The 26249-nt window shown below is 39.1% G+C and overlaps 2 protein-coding genes across 3 annotated transcripts; one reads left to right on the forward strand and one right to left on the reverse strand.

Annotated features, from left to right (window-relative positions):
• The first annotated feature begins 817 nt into the window (after positions 1 to 817).
• Positions 818 to 21258, forward strand: LOC128018297 (phytanoyl-CoA hydroxylase-interacting protein-like). 2 transcript variants are annotated; one of them, XM_052603734.1, is made up of 5 exons: positions 818 to 1011; positions 5168 to 5367; positions 16002 to 16176; positions 16733 to 16850; positions 20294 to 21258. In XM_052603734.1, the coding sequence occupies exons 2-5, from the start codon at positions 5194 to 5196 to the stop codon at positions 20826 to 20828; spliced, it is 1002 nt and encodes a 333-aa protein (XP_052459694.1). In that variant the 5' UTR covers positions 818 to 1011; positions 5168 to 5193; the 3' UTR covers positions 20829 to 21258. The 2 variants fall into 2 exon arrangements, with proteins under 2 accessions (XP_052459694.1, XP_052459693.1); XM_052603733.1 differs by having other exon boundaries at positions 5191 to 5367.
• Positions 21259 to 22269: 1011 nt separating this feature from the next.
• On the reverse strand, positions 22270 to 24343 carry LOC128018298 (protein phosphatase 1 regulatory subunit 3C). Its single transcript, XM_052603735.1, has 3 exons — positions 24189 to 24343; positions 24005 to 24101; positions 22270 to 23686 (listed from the first exon to the last, which is right to left on the reverse strand). The coding sequence occupies exons 2-3, from the start codon at positions 24016 to 24018 to the stop codon at positions 22930 to 22932; spliced, it is 771 nt and encodes a 256-aa protein (XP_052459695.1). The 5' UTR covers positions 24019 to 24101; positions 24189 to 24343; the 3' UTR covers positions 22270 to 22929.
• Positions 24344 to 26249: the final 1906 nt, after the last annotated feature.

Here is a 26249-nt window from a genome sequence, read left to right on the forward strand (position 1 = left end):
ACCCCTCTTTTTCCACCAACGCTACTACAGATGTCTGTGGTCTAACCTCATCTTTCTCACACTTATCTGGGCATGTAAGCACCAAATGTCCTACCCTACTACAGCTGAAACATCTCATTTTATCAGTAGTTGCATAAATCAAGTAATCAAAATCATCCATTTGAAAATTAAAAGACACCAAGTTCAGCATGAGGCTATCCTTTAGTACCATATATGCATATCTCCTAAAGGAAACAACATGCTTCAATAGTGGATTAACATTTCCAAGTGGAATCTTTTTAATTGGTGAAACTAACTTTCCATAACGAGACAGCATGCTTACTAAGAACTCATCGTTTACGAAAGGTGGCACGTTTGACAAAGTCACTCTTTTAGACGGCATTGAAAGCTGAAGCACGACCGTAAAAGCATCATTTATCACTAAACCATGTTCCACTAATTCATTGGCTTTTTCCACAGAGCTCATAAACACTACTATGGCATTATTAATTCTAGAAGCCGACAACACCGAACCATAACCTACCACTTCTCCTGCAGCTAAACAACACTCTTCTATACTTGACGCTGATGCCACTTTCACTCCATTGCGCCGCGAGAGAGACTCAAAAACTTCTGAACCGGCACCCGCCAACTTCCGAACCCTGGAAAATGGTGCGCCTAACAAAAAAAAACACAACCCTTTGCTTAACACTAAACTATACTAACTATTTTAGTAAAGAAAAGGAGATAGAAAAAACACACCTGCACATATGCTCTCACAGCCACACTCGCACATGCGCACAGAGAGAGAAGAGAGAGAGAGAGAGAGAGAGAGAGAGAGAGAGAGATGGTAAGTGAATGTGAGCACGAGGGGGCAAACGAGAATCCCCTCGCTCTCAGTTTTCATCCTCATTTCGGAGCGTGCAGCAGTGAAAGAGAGGAAAAGACGGGATCGAAGCCACACTCATTCATACAGCTGCTGCCTGTGAACATTTCACTTCTTCATCATCACAGCTGCTTCTGAACACAGAGGTACGTCTATCTTTTTTGTTTCTTAAAAAGCAATTCAATAATCCATTCATTATTATTTATATTACATCTTCCCCATTAATTTTTTTCCTTCTCAAATGTCTGTTTTTCTCACAAGTGTAGCGATCTCAGGACTGTCTTGTGGACTTCCACTGTCCAGAGAAGCACAGATAATCAGATTAGAACATTTTGTTCAAAGAGTGCTTTCTTGCGCTGATGCTGTTTCCTCTCTTTTGTAGTTCTGTCTGTCTCAGTGAAATGTAGAACAGTGTTGCTCTTAATAGTTTCACTCCCAGCACAGAGCTGCATTGCAGATACATATGTGATTGGCTCATGAAGAGAAATCTGAACCATGACAAAGTCATCAATACTGTGAGAATCAGGCTCTTGTTTCTCCAGCAGCTCATTTCAGTGGAACCGGTTCAGTTCAGGCGCTGCTGTTTGTGCAGGTGATCATTAATCATGTGTGTATGTGGCTCACTTCTCTGAGACTGACCCAGTCAAATGCTCTGCATGCACGTTTATGTCTATTTGAGCATGTATGGGTCACTGAATACACTGATGCTGAGGCTTATTCAAAGCAAAGATAAAAGGTTTTGAGTAAAAACAGTTTTCTTAGTCAAAATCTGAAAAAAAAAAAAAAACATCTTCTGATGTGCATCCCTGTAGTTCTGTATAGTACAATCCTGATGTTGGATATGTATGTATATACCCACTGCCCACATATTTACACAGTCAATACTAATCATTTTCTCAATAATATTCTTAACAGATTCCAGTATGTTTATTAATGCTGTTATACTGCTGAGTGAATCTCATAAGACTATGACGGGTTCATATTGAACCGCAAGAACAAAAGAACAAAAATAAATAGATAAATACAAATTTTCTCTTTGCATTTTGCTTGAACAAAATTAGTCTTAATTTATTTATTTTTATAGTTCACACTACTATAATGCATTTGTTTGTTAAATTATTATAATTCAGATATATTATCAATAATGATATAATTCTGGATAATTCTAAGGATTTTACACAAAATAGTTGTCTTTAATTTATTTATATTGTATTACAGTCATTTTAATGTAAAATTTGTATCATATTAAGTAGGTTTTCTTCAAAATTATGATTCAAAGTATATATTAAAATCTATTTGTAATTACACGTTTATAATGATGAAGTTGCAATGTAGTACATTTAAATATATTAACTTAAAGTTTAACAACACAATAGTTAATTTGTTTATTTTTAAATGTTGGAACTAATTATTAAATCAGCCTTAAAAAGAATCTTATAGTAATTTATTAATTAAAATAACTGCATTAATATTTGCAGATTTTTTTTCCTCTCATATATTGGTCTTTTTCATTGATTTATACAATAATTGCATGATAAATTACTATTATATTAATGAGAATTTAATGAGAATCATCATTAAGAATAATGGGAATTACACACACACTCACAAACTCAGAAGTAAAATGTCTGGCTGTAATGAGACTTTGGTAAAATAACTATGTCATTAAATGCAAAAAATAATAATAATGTGACCTAAACATGTTTGCATTAGATTGTCTTGCGGTTTTTAAGGATTATTTTGTAACAGACAGCATGTGGCATCTTGACTGAGCAGTAGAGCAATACTCAAAAATGTTCAAAGGTTTTTCTAAAATAGTAAGCAAGCAGCAGTGTGTGTGTGTGTGTGTGTGTGTGTTTTGCAGCTTTGATGCAAGTCCTGTGAGGATGTTTATCATGGCCTACATTCCCTGTGAATGAAAGGCAGCAGTCTGGGGAGTCATGTGTTTCCATCACATCTGCAAAACCTCGTCCAGAGAACCAGAGCGGATATTTGAAAACTCACAGTTCATTAATCTTAAATTAACATTTTCAATTATGTTCAATCATGAGGCAAAGCAGATGATCACTTCAGGACACACACACATGTCCTCTGTGCTTAATTGCAGTTGAAGTGTAGTTCAAGCCTAATTGAATACAGAGAATTTGACTGAAATAAATGATAAATGACGTGACTCTCTCTTATCACATTTTTAAAAATTGTACTTTATAATATTGTGAAATTAAAAAAGTTTTACTTTAATCTAATAACCGTATGTCATGTTTTATACTCTTATTTCGATGTGTTGAATAACATACTAAATCACATGTTAATTATAATTTCAGCTTACTGTACTATTTAATTCTGCATGTAAAGTTCATATAATTGAAGTGTACTTATTTGCAAATTCATTGTTAAAAATATGTAATTACAAGTAATTACATGGCATAAAAGTCTCAATCGAAATGACATCAAAGTACATTTTAGTTTACCACAAATGCTTGTCAGTACATTCAGCAAAAACAAAAGAAGTCATTATGAAATCACACATAAAGATGTACTGAAAAATTATATTCTTCAAAGTATAATATCTCTGTAATAAATTCTCATTTAAAAGTGTATTACTCTTTCCCAAGGGATGCCTTATGTCTCCGAGCCAAAGCATTCATGTGTGAAGTACTTGCTGTAAAACATATTCTCATTTCCTGGCATGCTCACATTTGTGCCATCCAGCGTCTCTTGGCATTGCACTGCCTCAGCATACTGTCCATATGGGAGCTTTATAACAAAATACACCAAATACATGACATTTGAGCTTACATCTACATGATACATATACAATTGACCCCTAAATGTATTTGGACACTTATCAAGTATGTAAAACTGAATGAACATCAATCAAAGAACAACTGAATGAAGGCAATGAAAGGAGGACAAGAAAGAGAGGTGCCTATAAACCACCCTGCTGTCTCTCTCTCTCTCTCTCTCTCTCTCAGAGTTATGGGTGTTTCTCAGAGCACAAGGGCAGATACAGTAATATACTGTGTGACTTCACATTACTCTAGAGTCAGCCAGTGACAGCTAATCAAACACACAGACTCGCTCACTGCACTTGACACACACTCATGGCAGTAATCACACACTGGAGGAGAGCAGAGAGCATTACTCACACAGCAGGCTTATTATACCTCCTCTGACGGGCAGCAGTCGGGTCACTCTGTGAGATCAGATGATCGCCTAAATAATGAGTTTACCTGCTGATACTATTTTGCATAAAACTATATTTGATACTGTTGAAAAGTGTGGGGTCAGTACCAGTTGGTTTATGTTTTTGAGAGAAGTCTCTTACCAAGGCTGAATTTATTTGATATTTTTTCAAATAGTAAAACTAGTAAAATTGTGAAAATAACTCTTTAATATTTAAATATATATATATATATTTTTTTACTAGGAACCTTTGATTTATAGAAGGTTCAAAACAATAACATTTATTAAAAATTATAATAATAATAATAATAATATATATATATATATATATATATATATATATATATATATATATATATATATATATTTTTTTTTTTTTTTTTACTTTTATTTAGCTAAGATGCATTAAACTGACCAAAGATGGCAGTATATATATACTGTCACACTGTCATCAGTTTAATGCATCTTAGCTAAATAAAAGTATTTAATCATTTTAATTGAATCATTAAATTTTTAAAGGTATTTTTAAAAATGCTTATTTACAAGTGAATGTTGAAAAAACAGGCAAGGCTTCATCATGAAGAAAGAAAAAAAAACATAAAAAAATTTAATTGTTTATTTATGTGTTTATATTAACATAAAAGTCAGCATTATCTATACATTGTTAAAAATATTTTTTAATTTATCTCACTGTTTTGTACAATTTGTAGCTTTTACATCCATAATGACATTGCTAGTATACCATAAGCTTCCAAGCACAACACAAGCACATTTTCCCCTCAGTTGTCCCTTTTCTTTAAAAAACAATGTGGCAAATGAATAAATGATGAGTAATAGAGTCACCTGTGTCTGAAACCTGCAGCTGCCTGTCAGTCAATGACTAAACCAACTATTATGACATCCTCAGGATTTCAGAACAGCTAAATGGACATTTATAACATAATTTTCTTAATTATAGATCTATTTAATTCATACTGAAGGCGTTATTCTGTGTGAGGGGAGGGTTATCTTTCTTATTCAGCTGAAGGATCATCTATTCACAGGTTTATTGAATTTCATCTGAAGTCAGATTGTTTTTTCCCCACTGACTGGCGGTAATTCTTCTCTGTTTGACAGTTTCTCGTGTTCTGTTCCTGCAGGCGATGGCTGAGGTGGAGCTCCTCTCCACTCCCCATAATATTCAGATCAGCGATGTGTCCTGTGACTCGTTCCGGATCACCTGGGAAATGGCCCATGAGGACACGTCCCGAGTGACGCATTACTTCATCGACTTGAGCCGTAAAGAGGGGAGCGACCACAACCTCTTCAAGCACAGAGTCAGTATCCACCATCATTGTGTCATATAGATCTCGTTCTGGTCCACTGCGCTCCCTGTGATCACACAGGATTATATACAGCCCTGATTTGGTGTCGACAACGAGTGCCAGTGGAGTCTGTGAACTTATTATAGGGACATATAGATATGTAGGTATATAGATGCATCTCAATAAATTAGAATGTCGTGGAAAAGGTAATTTATTTCAGTAATTCAACTCAAATTGTGAAATTCGTGTATTAAATAAATTAAATGCACACAGACGATTTTGGTTCACATTTACAGTTATTAGGTCATGTTTTCTCCCTTTTTTTCCAAACTGTAACAAACACAAGTCCCCCTTTTTAGCAGAATGTGATATATCCTCTCAACCAATCACAGCGCAGCATTCAACGCACTGTAAACGGTAACAACCAATCACAGTGCACTATTCCACACACTCTAGACAGTAATGGCGGTGCTTTGAATACACCCAGAATCCTAGTTTCTCTCATCCACTTTGTACTTTGTGATCAACAAACAAGGACTGCATGATAAATCACATGTGATTGTCATGAACATCTCGTCACTAAAGCTGGTACTGTGATCAATAGTAACATTAAATCTCCATCACGTGCTTTAAGATGGAAATTATTCAGATGCATTTAATACAGAGCCGTAGATCACTGTCAAGCTACGCTATTATCGCATTCATTAGATGAATCATATTCGATTATGAACGTGATTTTGCTGACGTGGCTTGTCAGTCTTAGTGTTTTTATTATTGCCATTTATGTTTTTGTTAATACAGTGTATAGCACTAGTCAACTAAATGAATAAAACATGGCAAAGATGAATGTACTTTTGGATGCTGAATGTAAGGGAAATGTAACTTTGGCATTTCTGTGGTCTAATGTGATATTGTTGCTCATGTTCTTGTTCATGATGAATTTTATTTTATTGCTATAATTAATTTATAGCATTAACAAGATGACCCGATGAATTGATTTTGGAAGCAATGACTGATGAATGTATTTTTAGTCCAGTGCCTGGATATAAGATTAGTATTGACTAAGTTTAGAGGCTGTCATATGTGGATCAACTTACTGTGTTATGTATTTACATCAGTTTCAACATGAAAAATAACTTTCACATTGATTCAATGGATTTATTACATTTTGAGAAAAACGTGTAGGATTTATTGAATTTTTTATATATATATAATAAATCTTTTTAAATCAAAACTGGATTTTAATTTCTAATGTTATTATAACCTAAAGATGCTACGTGAAAGTGTGAAACAAATTCTTACCACTTTCTTGGTTAAGAAAACAAATTTTTCCTCAAACTAATCAAACTGTATTTATTGCATTATATGCATATTTCTAGCATATTGACTATTTATTAGTGCATATTTCTGGCATATTGGTATGCACAGACCTCCAGAGTGGCAGGGGAGAAATGGCAATGGAGGTGGGGGGTCGGGGGGGTTGGGGGCGATTGGTGCGGTCTTGGGGGCACCTAGATCAGACTGAAAGGGCATTTTAGATTTGGCGAATTAATTAGTTAAGTTACATGTCTTTAATTTGTTTTCATGTTATATTTCTTTAAGCTGCATATCCTCTGCTTTCCTGTCTCTGTAAAGGTTAAATTAAGGACAGACAGAATAAAGCAGAGTCTGGAGATGCAGATGGTGGGACGGGGAGCAGGATGGGGGTGTAGAAGGTGGCTGTAGGTTTGTTGGTAATGAGCACATCTGACAGCCCAGTGCAGGGCAGCCCTTCAGGCCTACTGTGATGCTCATGTCTCTTCTAATACAGGAGCATGAGAAACTTGACCGAAACTGCTGTGAGCGGATAATGACTCACCAGGACATGTTTCCTCCCCAATAAACACATAAACCCCCCAATCCCAGGCCAAGCACCCATTTAAAAGCATGTACAATACTGTCTAATTAAGTACACTAATTTGGGGCATTATGTATTTATTAGGGCCGGGACTTTAACGCGTTAATTGAGATTAATTAATTACACAAAAAATAACGCGTTAATTAAGATTAATTAATTACAGATAAAAAATTCCCGCATTTTTAATAACTTATTTTTGCACCGCGGAATGTTTCTCACTGGACGCGTTTCGGCGGACCGATTATACTGGAGCACCAACTAGCGTTCGCATATCGCCGCAGCAGCACATCGAGCCTCAAGTATCACTTCAACGCAAAACATATAGCAGCTACCGTGGACTTTACACTTTATGTTGAACTATGTATTATTTTGTTGGTGCATCTGGCAGTTTATGTTGAACTCTTTATTGTTTTGGCCAAGGTTATTGAGAGTTGGACTTAGTATGTTATGGCCTCTGAAGCAACAGAGAGATGTTTTCTAATAGTCAGGGTTTCCAATGTTCTGAATGTAATTGACAGTAGTGTGTTTTACTTAAAAAACACTTTACCGAAGGTTCCAGCACCTATAAGCTTCCTGAATTTCTGAAATGTACTATTTCTAAATTGTTTCTAAATATGCTATTGCTACACTTAATGGCAAAAATTGCACTGGTCTGCTAGACTTGGTTGAACAAAAATAAACTATTTTGTTGCTTAAGCTTATGTATTAAGTCATTATTCAATGGTATACAATAAATCCATGTGAAAAAATATTACTTCTCACTGTTCTCAGGTCAAATATTTATATGCGATTAAAATGCGATTAATTTCGATTAATTAATTACAAAGCCTCTAATTAATTAGATAAATTTTTTTAATCGAGTCCCGGCCCTAGTATTTATTTATTAATTTGGTTAGTTAGTAGCAGTCCTTGCCACTTGCACATTAAAATCTGCAGCAGCGTTTTAAAAAGACACACATTCTTTTATCTATAATAATTGTGTAACTTAATTTTCCAGTCCAACTAATTTTCTTGAAAGCTGCATTCAAAGTCTGCTTGTGCCATGGACAGAAACACTGGATCCAGTTGCAATTGAACAATGGTGTTTATTTACATGCTCAAGAGAACAAACAAGGTCAGATAGTAGGCACGAGTCTCTGGCTGGCAGTTCCTCCTTGGCAGCGCAGGGACTGTAGTGGAAAGAATCCTCGAAGACACGAACCGAAAACAGGAAGCTACAATGGTGACACACCAACTGGAACTGGAGGACACTGCATGGAGCGAGACAAACAGAGAACCAGTAACAACGATCTGACAAAGCACAAGACAAACACAGGACTATAAATTGACCCACAGAATGAGACGCACCTGTCGCTGATCTGATTGCTCGTCAGCAACAGCTAACACTGATAGACATTCAGAGCAGCAACACAGAATTGAGCAGACGAACCTGCGAACCGTGACATTACCCCACCCTCTAGGAGCATCACCTGACGTTCCCAGAGGGTCTTACCTGTCGATTGTAGTCATCAATAAGGGAGTGATCCAATATGTCCCGGGCGGGAACCCAACTTCTCTCCTCCAGACCGTAGCCCTCCCAGTCCACTAAGTACTGGAATCCGAGTCCCCTCTGCCTTGAGTCCAGAATACGACTAACCGAATAAGCTGGTTCCCCATCTACGATTCGCTGCGGTGTTCTACAAACAGAATGGAGTGGAATATTGGTAGATGAAAGCCACACTTTTTGACCAACGACGTAGACGGGAGGCTTCAACCGGTGGCGATCGGCCTGGGCCTTTGTGCGCAACCCCACCTGGAGGAGAGTCACCCTGGCTTTTCTCCAGATGTGTTTGCACCTCTGGATGAATTCGTGAGCAGAGGGGATCGCGACTTTGGATTCCAGACTGGGAAAAATTGGTGGCTGGTTCCCTAAACTACATTCAAATGGAGATAGGCCCGTGGACGACACTGGTAATGAGTTATGACTTCAAGAGGACAGATTCTGTGACACCAAACATCACAACCCTCATTCCAACTCTTGGCCCTCTCCGTCTGACTGTTTCTCTGGGGGTGGAACCCAGAGGAAAGACTGACACTCGCCCCCAGCAATCGACAGAACTATCTAAAACTTGGATATGAACTGGGGAGCCCTGTCAGAGACCACGTCCGTTGGGAGGCCATGAATATGAAAAACGTGGTCTATGACAGCAACGGCTGTCTATCTGGCAGAAGGTAATTTGGACAGAGGGATAAAATGTGTCGCCTTCGAGAACCTGTCCACCACGGTTAAAACCACTGTGTTACCCTGGAAGGCAAGGAGGCCTGTTGCGAAATCTAGCGCAGTGTGTGACCAGGGTTTTGAAGGAACTGACAACGGCTGAAGGAGCCCCGCATGAGGTCGGGTAGAAGTCTTACAACTAGCACAGGCCGAGCAGGCCAATAAAAAATGGCGAGTGTTGCGAGCCATAGATTGCCAGCAGAACCGTTGCTTGATAAGAAAAATAGTACGATTTACTCCTGGATGACAAACCTTGGAACAATGACCCCATTGAATAACATTGGACCGTAACCTCTCTGGCACGAATAATCTACCCGGTGGACACCCGGGCGGAGGGATTACCCCATGTAAAGACGTGCGGACCTTCGATACGATCTCCCAGGTCAACATTGAAACACACACCTTTGTGGAACGATGGACTCGGGAGATACCGGGCATTCAGATTGGTCAAAAATATGGGGTTAGGCATCCGGTTTGATGTTTTTAGAACGGTAAGAAATGGAGAAAAAAAGCCTGCCTAGAGTTAAGTCATTTTGCGGATCTGATGTATTCAATATTCTTGTGGTCGATGTACTTTGCCGTCCACAGAGGATCGCTGGGAGAGAACAGTGCCTACCCCCACCTCTGATGCGTCCACCTCCACCACAAACGGACGAGAGGAATCAGGGGCGACAAGAATGGGGGCTGAAACAAAGCAGGCCTTGAGTTTAATAAATGCAGCCTCAGCTGCACTAGACCACCTGAAAGTCGTCATGGTGGAGGTCAAGGCAGTCAGAGGCACGGCTAGTTGGCTGTAATTGCGAATAAAACGGTGGTAAAAATTGGCAAAGCCCAGAAACCTCTGCAGGGCCTTGGGAGAATCTGGAGTTGGCCAATCTACCAATGCTTACCCCCACCTCTGATGCGTCGACCTCCACCACAAACTGACGAGAGGAATCAGGGGCGACAAGAATGGGGGCTGAAACAAAGCAGTCCTTGAGTTTAGTAAATGCAGCCTCAGCTGCACTAGACCACCTGAAGGTCGTCATGGTGGAGGTCAAGTCAGTCAGAAGCGCAGCTAGTTGGCTGTAATTGTGAATAAAACGGCGGTAAAAATTGGCAAAGCCCAGAAACCTCTGCAGGGCCTTGCGAGAATCTGGAGTTGGCCAATCTACCACTGCCTGAATCTTGCGGGATCCATGCTCATCCCCTCGGATGACACAATAAATCCTAGAAAGGGGACAGACTGTGCGTGAAAAACGCATTTCTCCGCCTTGACGAAAAACCCATTCTCTAACTGCCTCTGAAGTACTCATCTGAAGTGCTTAACGTGTTCCTGGAGAGACGAAGAAAATATAAATATGTCATCCAAGTAAACATATATAAATTGATTGACCATGTCTCTCAGCAAGTCCTCAACTAGTGCCTGGAAGACCGCGGGGGCGTTGGACAGGCCGAAAGGCATGACCAAGTATTCAAAGTGCCCCCTGGGGGTGTTAAAAGCGGTCTTCCACTCATCTCCCTCCCTTATGCAGACAAAATGATAGGCGTTACGAAGGTCCAACTTTGTGAATAAGATGGCTCCCTGCATTCTCTCGAAAGCTGAAGACATCAATGGCAAGGGATAAGTATTCCTTACCATGTTGTTGTCCAGCCCTCGATAGTTAATACAAGCACGTATGGTACCATCCTTCTTACCAACAAAGAAGAATCCCGCCCCTGCAAGAAAGAGTAGGGGGTTTGGCTGCTAGAGAATCAGAAATATATTTCTCCATGGCCTCCCTCTCTGGAGCGGAAAGTGAGTATAACCCGCCCTTAGGGGGAGACCTACCTGGCAATAATTCTGTGGCACAGTCATAGGGACAATGCAGAGGAAGAGAAGCAGCCCGGGACTTACTGAACACTTCCTTCAGTTCGGAATACTCCCGGGCACATTAGACAGGTCCGTCTGCTCCTCCTGCAACACAAAACAAGACACAGAAGAACAAGCAGACACCAAACAAGACGCATGACAATTCACACTCCAAGACATGATAGTGTTCTGCCGCCAGTTTATGTGAGGGTTATGTAGTATGAGCCAGGGGTGCCCCAAAACCACTGGAGCACCAGCAGAGTCAATGAGGAGGAACCGAATCTCCTGGACAGGAGTTGAGCACCCAGAGCATTGACAGCGATGGGATGTGTAATGGGAATGATGGGGATCACGAGTCTGCGGGCCAGGCCTTGATCCATGAAGCTTCCCTCCTCCCCAGAGTCCACCAAGGCATCGCACTGATGGTGAGAGGTGGTCCACTGCAGTCTAACTGGGAGGAGCATCGATTCTCGGGAGGATTCACACCAGGAAATGCCACCCGTCAGTAACCTCCCTGCTACTGACGGCCCCTGACTTTTATCAGGCACTTTACCGTGAAATGACCCGCTGCTCCACAGTATAGACAAAGTCCTTGTTCTCTATGACGCTCCCTCTCCTCCAGGGAGAGGCAAGCTCTGCCCACCTGCATGGGTTCGGGATCGAGTGAAGTACCGACCGTATTGCATGGAGGGGTGGTGGAACAAGTCTCCATGTCTGGAACCCGGTCTCTCTGTCTCAGACAATCTCGACGCTGCAGCCATGCGTCCACTCAATTTGGCCAGGTCAATCAACCCATCCAATGTTGTAGGTAACTCCAAAGTGTATATCTCATCCTGGATACGGTCGGCGAACCCATGCAGAAACATGTCCCACTGTGCCTCGTTGTTCCATCCATGAACACCCTGGCCGCCTCTTTGCCAGACACAGCACGATCAAACACCTTTCTAAGTTCATTACTGAAAGTTTTGAATGAATCCAGACACCGATGTCACTGCTCCCATACTGCTGTTCCCCACAGCGCTGCTCGTCCCGACAGCAGCGTAATGACAAGTGCCACCTCTCAGATGTTGTATCTGGCTGTTGAGATCTGAGACCTGCACTACCAAGGCCTGAATTGCTTGACTGGTTGCCAGGATCTGTTCATCCTGACGATTAAACCGAACATCGTTCCTCTTTAAGATCTCTTGTACTCCGGTTACATTCGCTGGATCCATGATGGTCAGATCATATGTCAGGGACAGAAACACTGGATCCAGCTGCGAATGAACAATGGTGTTTATTTAAATGCTCAAGAGAACAAACAAGGTCAGATAGTAGGCACAAGTCTCTGGTCAGCAGTTCCTCCTTGGCAGCGCAGGGACTGTAGTGGACAGAATCCTCAAAGACAGGAACCAAAAACAGGAAGCAACAATGGCGACACGCCAACATGAGTAAACAGTCCCAAGCACTAGCACTAGCGGCAGGAAACTCCAAACAACTGGAACTGGAGGACACTGCATGGAGCGAGACAAACAAAGAACCAATAACAACGATCTGACAAAGGACAAGACAAACACAGGACTATAAGTAGACCCACAGAACAAGACGCACATGTAGCTGATCTGATTGCAAAAGCTGACGCAGACAATCAGAGCAGCAGCACAGAATTGAGCAGATGAACCTGCGAACCGTGACAGCTTGATTGTAAAATCTGAGAAGACACATTATAAACACTTAATTGTCAATTTAGTGTGCTATTTTTGTGTTGAGAGAATACTGATTAGATAATCAGAACTGAATAAATGTACAACTTCTTTGTGTTTAAATTTTCAAAATTACATAATGTAGGAGGATTACCAGTATCTCTTTTGCACTCGTTGTTTGCCAGAAATACAGGCATGAACTGCTGCTAAAGGCATCTGCAATTACATCTGATTTCGCCATGACTCTAATATTGCATTTGTGGGTGAATGGAAAGGACTTGCTGAGGGGTTTGCTATGGTTACGCCCCTCTGAGCATTTCATAATTGGTTCTGCTTGTCAGAAACTCGAGCCTCCACAACAAGACTAATTAGCTATGATAGATATTTGAGAGGAAATACGTTAGCTTTAGTAAAGTTTGAAAATGTCTTTCACCTTTCAGTCAGAAGAGTCCTCGAACAAATAACAGGCGTAAGATTACAGCACTGGCTGTTATATACAGATACGGATGCAGATGTTATCTGCTCATTAATCATATTTTCTCACTGATTAGGCTGCATACATAAGTATCACTGAATCACAAACTTTATTGCATAATATTATAATGTATTAATAATTAATTAGGCAAATACTGTAGATTAGAAATCATTTTCTCCACTTTAAAGTAATACACAAATTACTCTTAAATTAAAGACAACAATTATCAAATAATAAGGAAATAACCAATGAGATCTATACTTTTAGAATCAGAATTAGAATCATAAAGAGCTTTATTGCCAAGTATGCTTGAGGATCTGAATGGCTCCACTGCAGCCACGATGCTGTTCATGATAGTGAGTCGGGAAAGTGAAGGGGGGTTTCTCCTGAAGTCTACTATCATCTCCACTGTTTTGAGCGTGTTCAGCTCCAGGTTGTTGAGACTGCACCATACAGCCAGCTGCTCAACCTCTTGTCTGTAAGCAGACTCGTCACCATCCTGGATGAGACCGATGACTGTATTGTCGTCTGAAAACCTCAGGAGCTTGACAGAGGGGTCTTTAGAGGTGCAGTCGTTGGTGTACATGGAGAAGAGCAGTAGGAAGAGAACGCAACCCTGAGGGGCACCAGTGTTGGTGGAGCAGCTGTTTGACATGAATTTCCCAAGTCCCACTAACTGTTGCCTATATCTGTCAGAAAGCTGGTGATCCACTGACAGATAGAGCTAGGAACAGAGAGAGATCTGGGTCAGTTTGGTCTAGGGGGCCATTGGGATGATGGTGTTGAAAGGCGAACTAAAGTCCACAAACAGGATCCTCATATAAGTCCCTGTTTTGTCCAGATGTTGCAGGATGAAGTGCAATCCCATGTTGATTGCATCACCCATGGACCTGTTTTTGCTAATCAAACTGCATAGGGTCCAGTAATGGTCCAGTGATGTCCATCATATCAGCCAGAACCAGTTTTAGAAAATTACTTCATGACGACAGACATTAGAGCCACAGGTCTGTAGTCGTTAAGTCCTGTTATCTTGGGTTTCTTTAGGACGGCGATAACGGGGACCTGGTGAACATCATCCTCACTGATTTGAAGTATATTAGTATATTACTGTCTCTGGTGGGACATGTCTGTATTTTGATAGTTCACGAGAGAGACTGGCTTTATTAAAGTCCCCAAGAATGATTAAAACAGAGTCTGGATGTTGTTTTTCTGTCTCTTCTTTAACAATTAGATCTGTACATCTTGTTTAATACAATGCATAAAAAACCATTAAATTAAGACCAAAAACAATGGAGGACACTGTGCTTCGAAAAATGATGCTAAAGGTGTACCTTGAGCATCAAAAAGCGACGCCAAGGTATCCTGACCAAGTGTCAATAGATGACAAGTTGGAGTTAGATTGTGTTGTTAAAAGGAGACTTTGTGGTGTGTTCTGCTGAATGTTCCGCAGCTCATCCCTGGTGAAACTGATTGAGTATGAAAAACAAAAACAGGAAAAATTAACAAAAACACTAAAACAACTGGAGAGCGAAGAACCACTGCTGCCATGTGTGGCGCCATCAGTCTTTCAGAGTATGAATTATTTATATACTATTATAATATGTATAAGAAATGGAGCAGTTTCCAAGAGGGGATAAATATCGTGAACAAGCTTTTATGATTATATTTCAGTTTTATTTCTATTATATTTTCAGTTTTAATATTTTTGTGTGTTTTTATCACTTTAATTAGTTTTTGTTATTAATATATGTATTTGTATAAATATATTTGTATATATATATATATATATATATATATATATATATATATATATATATATATATATATATAAAATACTTTTATATATTAATACTTTTAATAATATTATATATATATATATATATATATATATATATATATATATATATATATATATATATATATATATATATATATATATAATATTATTAAAAGTATATATACTTTTAAAGCCTGATGGTTCCCAGTGTCTGATAATGATCGAGCCACAGTCAAACAATGTGGATCCATAAACCTTTGAAAAATCATTGCTTGTGGTTTTTATTCAGTGAGAGCTGTGTTTCAGCTTTCCCTACCTTGGCAAAGTCTCTGACAACCTGACACCTCCTAATCCAGGTGAGTGACAGCTCTGCTGACAGGAGGCTAAAGGGTTCCTTCACAATTAAATCCTGACAAGCCTTTTGCAGTTTTTGCACCTTTTCTTCTTTACACACCTTTTTTTTTTTTTAACCCCAGTGGACTGTTAATAAAACCAATCATTGTCAAACTACCGAGGCCTTATAATGAAACAATCAAATATCGTCTGAAGGCTGTAGCTTTCTGCAGTGCAGACTTTTCAGTCTCAATTAGATCTCTCTTCACTGACCAGATCAAGCTTTATACCAGATTTAGGGGTAATCTGTAAATATCTGGTTGGTTATTCTTCTTTTCAAAGCAGAACACAAGCTCTGTAAGACAACAATTAACTAGAAACGTTTGCTTTTCAGGATGTCCCCACCAAGCTAGTGGCAAAAGCAGGACCTTTGCCGATGGCTGTGAGAGGCCACTGGTTCCTGAGCCCTCGAACAGATTACTGTGTCGCAGTGCAGACTGCCATCAGACAGCCGGACGGAGACTATCAGGTGTCTGAATGGAGCCAGGTAGTGGAGTTCTGCACTGGGGGTAAGCAGACAGAGACAGAGTAACAAAGGCTGAAATGTGTTTTCATTGTTAAAATACCTCCTCCTAGCGTACTATACAAAGACACCTGACACAAATATATTTCTTAGAGTTGATTGCGTTAAAAAAGGAGTAAACACTGTGACACTGTCAAATCTTAAGCAGCTCAACACAGCTCAACCAATGGTGTGAGTTTGGGGGAGGGGCTAGTTTTGTCCAACCAATAAATAAACAGGAGGACTATTTGGGGAAACCTGTCTGGAAATGACCATCATATTACACACTATTGCACACTGAATTAAGTCTCATGATTATCTTAACTTAATCTTCATGACACAAATTTGTCACTGAATACTAATGCTAAAAATATCACAAACAAATGGCTTATTTATTGTTGACTGTATATTATGCTCAGATAGAATACACAGCCAATCGTGACACATCTTCCTTTTTCTTGCCTTCAGTGACATGTTTGATGTCATAAGTGCTTTAGCCTGTATGAAGCATTTATGTATTATGTTCATTAGTAATGTTTTAATAAATGGGTTCTTTTCTGCAGATTATGCCATGGTGCATCTCCAGCAGCTGTTAGATAAAGCTCAGACCGCTGCTGGGAGGATGCTCAGGTTCTCTGTCTTCTACCGCAACCAGAGTCCTGAATATTTCCAATATGTGAGGTTAGTGTCATCTGTCACCCTCAGTCTCTCTTGCTTTCTACATATATCTTTCCTTGACAGCTCTAAGACAGCAGTGTCTGATTAATCTGCTGTGTGTTTTTGAGGTTCGAGAACACTAGTGAACTTCACATGAAATAACTATTCCTTTGTCTTCCTAAATTTATAACAAATTATCCATTGTTGATATCTACTGTGTGTTATTAATGGCACCCAAGGGACATTTACACAAATGGGGGGATCAAATATAAAATTTTATAATGTCAAAAGATCAAGATGTTCCAGATGCTGTAATTCTGGCATCTCCAGCAGAGGCTAACAGAGTAGTGATAGCTGGACCACATTCAAACAAACTTACATTCAGGTCTGACTTCATTCTGGAATGGAACGTCCACTTTTCACAATCTAATCACTTCACCTTGTATAAATTGGCATTCATTTCAAAGACAATAACTATAATGTTAATTAGAGTACACCACAAAGTGCTTGAGCATTTAAAGCAATGGACAACATTACTACAACATTACTAAACATCAATTGGTGTGGATATTAAAGGGGACACCAGATGCCCATTTTCAACAAGCTGGTTTGATTCTTTATGGTCTTCATTAAATGACTGTAACATACTTTGATTAAAATTCCTCAATGGACGGGTAAAACATTTTTTTTTTTACCATGTTAAAAACAGCTCTGATCGGTGCACGTCTCTTTGAATTATAATGAACTCTGCTCATCCCGCCCCTCTCCTGTTTTTTGTGTATTGATGGCAGGTTACCGTGAAAAAAATAAATCAAATTAATCCACTGCGTCCTCAGTGGCTCTGATGTCAGTAGTAATTGAAGACTCTTATGTTCACTTTTACATCCAACTACAAAACACATGCACTGCTCACAAAACATTGTTCTTGCTACAGTTGCGGAGAAAATGGTGAACAGCGTAGAACTGGCTGAGGGCGGAGATATGCTAATACGGGACAGTCCATCAGAGGTTGTGTGCAGGGCCTGAGCAGAATGACATCATACTGCTCAGAAAATCAAAACAGCTTGATGATTCAGACATTTAGGTTTTTTGGGGGGATTAAAAAACAGAGTAAATGGATTTTTATCATTGTAGGGTGGTTGTGTCCAAACACTGCTGAGACACATTTATATACAAATCATTTAAAAGTTAATTTTTGCACACAATGTTCCCTTTAATATAGTTATCATTACAGTTATTGTTCTGGATGTAAATGGTCCTTTAAAGGGGTCATATGACATTGCTCAAAAAACATTGTTTTATTTTGTGATTTAATGCATTGTGTTTATGTGATTTAAGGTTTAAAAACACATTATTTTCCACATAATGTACATACTGTTGCTCCTCTATGCCCTGCCTTTCTGAAACATGTTGATTTTTACAAAGCAAGGTGTACTCTGATTGGCCACACATCTGAATATTTGGGTTGAACTGTTCTGGAACAGTGTTGTAAACACAGCTTAACCACTGATTTCTAGTTGTGTCCTCTTTTGAAAGGCCAAACAAAGTAATTTCACTTTCAAAACAAAACAAACAGCGTCTCCACGAAATGATGGTGGCGCCAACAATACTACAGCGTAATATATAATATATAAGAATAAAAGTTACGACTTGTTTCTTTGTGTGAACATTTAGGCGGTGTAATTTAAATCTTTCCACATCTTGGCGTAGACGTGTTTAAACAAGGCGTTTTAGGAAGGCTTTAGGTTTGAGACTTTAGTCTTTGTAACTTCAGGGATCTTATCTATTCACAAACAGCTTGTAACACTCCAGAGAGAAAGGCAAATTTGAAATTGCAACATTATGACCCCTTTAAATGAAGCCCTACCATTAATTTTTTCACATTGATTATCCTTTACTTTACTCTGAAATACATCACATTTCAGAAGTAAAATGGGTTGGGAATGTCGCTTATAACTTGTGATGAAACCGAAGTAGTGACAGTGACAGACACCCTAAAAAAATTTAGGGTGGGACATTGTTGTCAGTTGTTGATACATATTGTATGTCACCAGAGAAGACAGTCTTTTAACCAGAAGATCTATGATATTTAGATTTAATGTTAAGGGGTGATTTTTTTGTTCACAAAAAGATCAGATGCATTTAGAAAACAGAATTTTTATTTCAGACAGACTTTTAAGGGGTGAAACTAAGAAATCAAAATTCCCTTTATCTTTTGACATATAAGAAGTCATGAAAACAATGGGCACTATTCTGATAAAAGCGCGTGATCTAAAGCACATGGTGCAGGTGCACTCAGGGTATGTCCAAAACTCCAAATCCACTTTTGCTAGTTAAATGACAAAAAAATGGTTGTTGCGCCCGGGCAAATGGTCTAAATAGTTTATCCCTATTTGCTTAAAGAGTAATGGGTGTTTTTTGGGCATAACATTCTCAATAAACCAATCAGAGTCTAATCTACCATCTCCTTTAAAATGGGTTTGCTATTTACACGGCAGAATGTAATTGTTCATTTTTTTAAATGTTTGTGTGCTTATGCACGTCCCTGTGTGTGTAATAAGCTAAGTGTATGCACGTTGTGCACCCCCCATAGGTGTATATTACTAAATCACTCTTAAAATAGTGAAGAAAAGATAGTTTAGACCAGGTTTTATTCGGTCTATGGTGCAGTCGATTTTCAGTTCCTCAAAATAGCAACACGCCAACATTGCGCACCAACAAAACACACCCCTTTTTTAGATCAGCATGCCCATGGGTGCACAAATGGTTCGCAAATGCATTTACTATTTAAACAATGTGGTGCATGATGGAAAAATGAGAACTGCATGGGGCTGAAACTAGCAAAAACACTTCTGCATCACCTTGCGCCGCATTGCACCAGGTGTATGATAGGGCCCAATAAGATTTAGAACTCAAAACTTCTCATTAGTATAAAAACACCTTATATTGAAGCCAATCTGCCAAAACAACAGGTTGAATATGCCACTTTATGACATAATAGTGTGGCTAAACCCTGCAAGGTACAATTCGATGCAGGATTTTCAGAAAGATTGAAACTATAAGACCATGCTGTGCTACTATATTGGATATAGTATATATGGATATATCGGATTAATGTAACACCACACAAGTGTGAGTAACCGTTTATATTAATGATCACTATAGCTTTGTATGTTATTGTATATTATTTGATATGTACAGTGTATTTAAGCTTTTCTAACCTAAATAGCAGAGGGTGTTTACTTCTGAGTCTACAATCCAAACAGAGCATTCTGATGAGGCAGGTCAAACCAGGACAGAAAATAGCATATTACTTCTAAATTATGTTTTTTGGTGTTCAAATCTTGATAACAGTATTAGTGGACCTCAGTACAAAACAATAAAAAGGGCAGTCCATGACCCCTTTAATGTCAACATTTCTGTTTTAAAATGCTAGATTATTGATTATTCTGCATCTCTCTTTATAGATCAGAGTGTGGAGGTACAATGCTCCCATCTTTCAAAGACAACAGTGGAAGTCACGGCTCCCCCATCAACGGAAAGCTACGCGGCGTCTTCCTCTGCTGCAACACAGAGTTCGACACAGGCCTTCCTCCCAAAGACTCCCCATACGGCCCTCTGCGCTTCCAAATTTCCGCCGAACGTCTCCTCAACCCAAGTACAAACCTCTACTTTGCTGACTTCTACTGCATGTACACGGCATATCATTATGTTGTGCTGGTGCTGGCCCCTGCTGGATCGGAGGGGGATAGCTTTTGCAAGAGCCACCTTCCACAGCTGGACCTAACATCCAATCCTTTCCTGACATACACGCCCGGAGACGCACCGGTCTTCTGTCACGCCAGTGACATCATTCTGGAGGTGCTGTACACAGAGCCCTTGCTTCTGGAGCACGGCATCCTGGCTCAGATCAGCGGCCGTCACCAGCTCATGAGCCTTTCCACTGCCAATGCCAAAAAAGACCCGAGCTGTAAGGTGTGCAATATCAGTGTGGGCCGCTGAAATGTTAATGGCAGACGTCACTGGAAGTGCAACTGGAAGCATGAATATCATGAGCACCTCACTGGTCTGGAAAGGGACCCAGAGTTCTAATGAGAATCCGAATACAATTTCACTCTTTATAAAAAGAGGTATTTGGTATTTTAAAATATGCCAAAGGCATTGCACAAAAGAGACGAGAATAAATAATAAGAACATGAAAAATGAATGAGGTCATGATAGTCTGGCTACTAGTCAAGCCACTTGTTATGAAACCAAGCCATATGATCTGTGAAGCAACTATTCAGATCTTAAAGAGACAGTTCATCCAAAAATAATTCCATCATTTACTCACGGTCACGTCTTGTAAAACCTGTCTTTGTGTCTGTAGATCATGTGAAATTAAGTGTAACATAATATTTAATAAAACACTTCTGTGAGCTTCTGCATGTTACTTAGGTTGTCCGTTGATTATATTGAAAAACATTTAATGACTGCATTTCACCTAAGCTCAGACTGTATTTCAGTTCACCTCAGAACAAGTTTTAGTCATTGTGATACAGAAAATATTGCTAGAAGTTTATTATATATAGTACTGCACGGGTGTCGTGGACCAAACCATTGACATCTCTGTCTTTGCTTCAGAGATTCGTATCTAAACAGTGACAGGGCTTGACTTCTCGGTATTTGAGTGCAAGCAAGAATCCCTGCGCTCCAAAACCCTAATGAAGTCTACAATATATAACAAATGTTCCAGAACAGAAATAGATGGATCACTGCCTGAAACGGACATTTCCAAATTATATCATGTCACACTGTATTATAATTTTAACTTACAGAGTGCATAGCCGTATTTAAATCACTTTTACAGATTCCAAAACCTCTATGGTAATATTTGATAACTGAAGATGGCCAGTGTCTGCATATAATACATAATCTGATCAAGGCTGATTATGAAAAGGCCACTAATAATCAGACTGAGCAAGCACTGATCTCTCTGTCTGTCGGTCCACAGCTGAGAGCAGGATTTATCTGTGCTGGGAGCCTGGCACGTCCTTAAAACTTTCACACGAATTAGATAAATTACAATGCTAGCTCTCGATTTCCTTAAGGCTTCTGCCAAGCATTTCACACATCAGCGCTATATCCTGGAGGTCAAATGAAAAATTTCAGTTGGGTTTAGTTTTCCACTTAAAATGCAATGTCACAAACCTAATACATTAATAAAACCATAATACTCAGATAAACAACCTATCAAACTACATTAATGAAATATTCAGTTTCCAATCAAGGGTTCTCACGTCAGTCCAAAGCTCTATGTCAGGTACCAATCCTGGGAATTAATAGATTAAAATGGATAATGCTCCAAGTGTCCAAGACAAAAACGTCCCGGGATTTGAATGAACTGTCTTGATCACAGAAACTTGAGTAAACAACAATAGATAAATGCAAGAGAAAATGAATAGTAATTTGAAGCAATTTCAGTGATCTTTATTTTATGTAATAAAATATTTCGGTTGCACTTTATTTTACAGTACGTGTACTAACATGTACTTATAGTATACTTACAGTGTATTTATCTAAGAAAGTTCTGGTAATACAAGGTAACTAGATGGGGTAGGGTTAGGTTTAGGGGTAGGTTCAGGGTTAGTACCTAGTTATTACATAGTTAATGTAATTACTATAATAAGTACATAGTGTGTACATGAGGAACAGGACTGTAAAATAAAGTGCTACCAATATTTCTATAAAACCCTTAGTAAATTACCCACAGTATGAATGGGTTTTATAAACGGGTTAAAGTGCTCAAGTTCACAAAATAAATGGCACATTCCTAAAACAACTCAATTTTAAAAATATAAAAATAACTTATTTGATACAATGTCAAAAATATTTTCCACAATTAGAGTAGGCTATACAGTATATGCGAGATATTTACGCACATTTGTCGAGTTGCCAAATATAAAAAATACATTTAAATAAATAAGATAGGCTGCGTTCGAGTGCACTCGGTGATCGTGGGACAGTATTTCAGTCAGTATGTGCTAAACGGGTCAGCAAGCAACGTTTGTAGTTTCAAGTTTGTACAGACGCAGTGTAAAACTGGCATTAGAGAACAGTACATTCAGTCACACACGTGAATGCAGTAGTTGTCGCCGTTATTATTGTCCCACCGAGCAGCACTGAACGCAGCCGGGAAGTAAGAGACGCAGAACTCGACGCGCTCGCGCGGGTCTAACCGCTCAGGGACCCGGATGTTGAACTCAAACACGTCGGTTCCAGGTTCGCCGTAGCTCTGATCCAGGTAAGTACACGGCACGTCCTGGTGACTGCGCCAGGTGTCGAAAGTTATACGGATTTGTACCGCTTTCTCAAAGCAGACGTTCTTGACGCGCACGGTGCCGAAGATGGAGCACCCGGTGACGTGACAGCTCTCCAACACAACCATCTGATCCTGAAGCCGACTTCTGAACGCCTGGAAATCTCTACAAGGCTGCTCGAACCTAAGCTTCAACCTCGGAGCATTGTGGACAGTCTCTGTAGCGGAGCCCAGCTTCTTCTTCAGCCGTGGGGTTTTCAGCGGCTCACGCGGGATCTTGTCCTCTTTCTCGGAGAACAGGCGCACCGTGATGAGCGAGAGTCCTTTGGCGTCCGCGAACGCGACGCGTTTTTCCCTGGGTCTGTTTTTTTTGGCTGTGATGAGGCCTGTCGATGGCGGGTGTCGGTACTCGAACACCGGCTGAAGGGCGATGCAGGGCCGCAGGGGTTTGGGGGAAGACACGCCGAGCAGGTGGTTGATGTTTGGTGATCCTCTGCACCTGAAGCCCACGGCCATGTCCACAGACCTCACGGACACCGGCGGGCCGAACCTCGACATCACACTGGAGGTGCACAAACACGACAAAATAAGGACTTTCATGCTTTTTTTTTTTTTTACTTTATACTCTCTTTTTACAGGGTCCCCACACTTTTTGACCAATTGTGTTTTCAGCCGTGCATGCACGCGCTCACAAACAATCTAGTTGAAGAAACATTTTAGAGCTGAGGTTTACTAGAAATATTGATTGCAGAAATTTCCATGACTTTAACAGATTTTTTTTAATCACTTTTCGTGACTTATTGAGGCCCGGAAACCCCTCTAGTATTTCCAATTTTTTTTTTTGCTTTAGTATTTGATCTTATTCAGACAATAAACTTACTTTGCACAAGTCATCTTCAGTATAAAATAGTGAAATCTTCCTGCAGAATTATTATTTCCTTTCCTCCCAAAGTAGTCGCACACTTTAAATGCCGATGCTGTAAAAACAGACATAAGTGGTTTTAACAACTTCAAGTTAATAAATCAATCATTTTTGAATAAAACATGAGAAAAACAAATCTTACTGTGCTTTAATTTTGATCACTGGATTATCCTATGAAATCCTTTAAAAAGATGATCTTTCTGTTCAGTTTTTTGTACTGAAGGACACAAGTTTGAGATGTCTTGGCTCAGCTGAGCTTCAGGAAGCACTGTGCGTCACTTCGTCTTTTATAGTAGCTTGAGCCCTCCTCCAAACTCAGGCCAATGAGCTTTGGAAAGACCGGATAAGTCTTAACCAGCTATTTATGACCTGATCTGTGGGCTAAAGAGTAGGAGACTAAATCCTAGGGAAAATATATGGGTGCTAGACAAACATCAGTAACATGAATTTTTAAAAAATAATTAAGATTTTAGGTTATAATTCATATCAATGTTTAGGGAGAACAGCTATATCGAAGGTGTCTTTTTTCCTAAATTTTTTATATTATTATTTCTTAATTTATATATATATATATATATATATATATATATATATATATATATATATATATATATTTATTTATTTATTTATTATTTTTCTACAGGGGACTTAATAGTCCTTCAGAGTGGCAAATGAATTTTCAAGGTATAAATACGCCATGTGCTCTCAACTAATGTAAGTACAAACTGCATTTTAAACACAGACTTTAAAGCAGTTTCAGCATATTATATAGCAAACCTTCGCTGTTTGAAATTTCATTTATAGCCTAAAGGAATAAAGTGGCATTTATTAAGTAAATTACTCTTACAGGGATTATCTGACAAATGAGCAAGAAAACTATCTGAACAAATATAGTGACCTGAAACCCTGAGATGAAAATGAATTGATTATTTATTTATTTACCTACAAAAAAGAGCTTCCTGAAAAATGTCTGATGATATTTCTATTTGATGTGATTTATGTAAATGTTATTAAATTAATGTAATTATGCCTTAGGACAATGAGAAAATGCATGAAAATTCCTCTAGGCCATCTTCCCACAAAACAACCCAGTGAGCATGATTTATAACCTTATTAGGCTTTCATTCTTCATGCTTGAGCTTCTTTTAAAAAGAGAGATAGAGAAAATAACCATAGCTGCCATATCAGGCCTGTAGTTAGGCACGTAGCACACATGAATGTGGTTTGAACCCTTGCCAATCACTGCCTCAAAAAAAAAAAAAGAAATGCCAGACTGACTCAGTGACGGTTTGCTTAACCAATTCTAGTCTATAAGCAAAAATAACTTTGTAATGGAAACAGAGCCAAAGCCAAAAATGGCAATATAATAAAACACATTTTAATATGTATTGAATGCACACAAAAGAATCAGATGTTGGACCTAAATATTGCAATATTTAACAATGAAGAGTCTACTAAATATAATAGTGTTGCAGTCTGAATTCACATTGACATGATCAGACATGTCGATTCTTGGGGTGTTTTGGGGGAAGCATCAAACCTAAAAAATTACAGAGTTAAAATGAGATACAACTCTGGATGTGACATGTCTGAGTTTAGGCTGAAAATGCATAATAATGAATTTGGCAGAACTGCTGCACTAACTGTGCAGTTCTTTGAAATGTTGACTCTGTCATCTGCTTCCTGTTGAGATGACTTCATGCAGATCTGTGGGTGTCAAAACATCTAAGATCAGTGTTTCCAAAGCCTTTTTTGTCTCATGCACTATCACAAAACCATCAGCGAGACCCAAGAACCCCTATATCATCACCAAACCTGAAATGTGCTCGCATTAACTCATAATGGATATCATTTAGCATCATCAGTAACACCATTATAATACTCAATAGTGCAATAATTCACTTTTGAACTGGAAACTGAAGCACATAATCTCATTTTATAACTGCATTTAGTTTGTAAGAAATGATTTTGAGTTTGGAAGAGCAGAAGGAATGTTTTATGTGTCTGTAATGCACATTTACAGATGTCTTGTTTGTTTTCCTGATTATTGAGCGATTAGTGCACTTCCTGTGCCTCATAACTAAACTATTCATTCCAGTATTTGTACAGTGCATTAGCCAATAGCTGGATTCTGACCTAGTTTACGAAATTAGATGAACAGTTCTGTATAACTGAACTGATGACAGATGCTGTGTGGGCTTCC

This window comes from Carassius gibelio, chromosome A8 (assembly GCF_023724105.1).
Source record: "Carassius gibelio isolate Cgi1373 ecotype wild population from Czech Republic chromosome A8, carGib1.2-hapl.c, whole genome shotgun sequence".
NCBI classification, from domain to species: Eukaryota; Metazoa; Chordata; class Actinopteri; order Cypriniformes; family Cyprinidae; genus Carassius; species Carassius gibelio.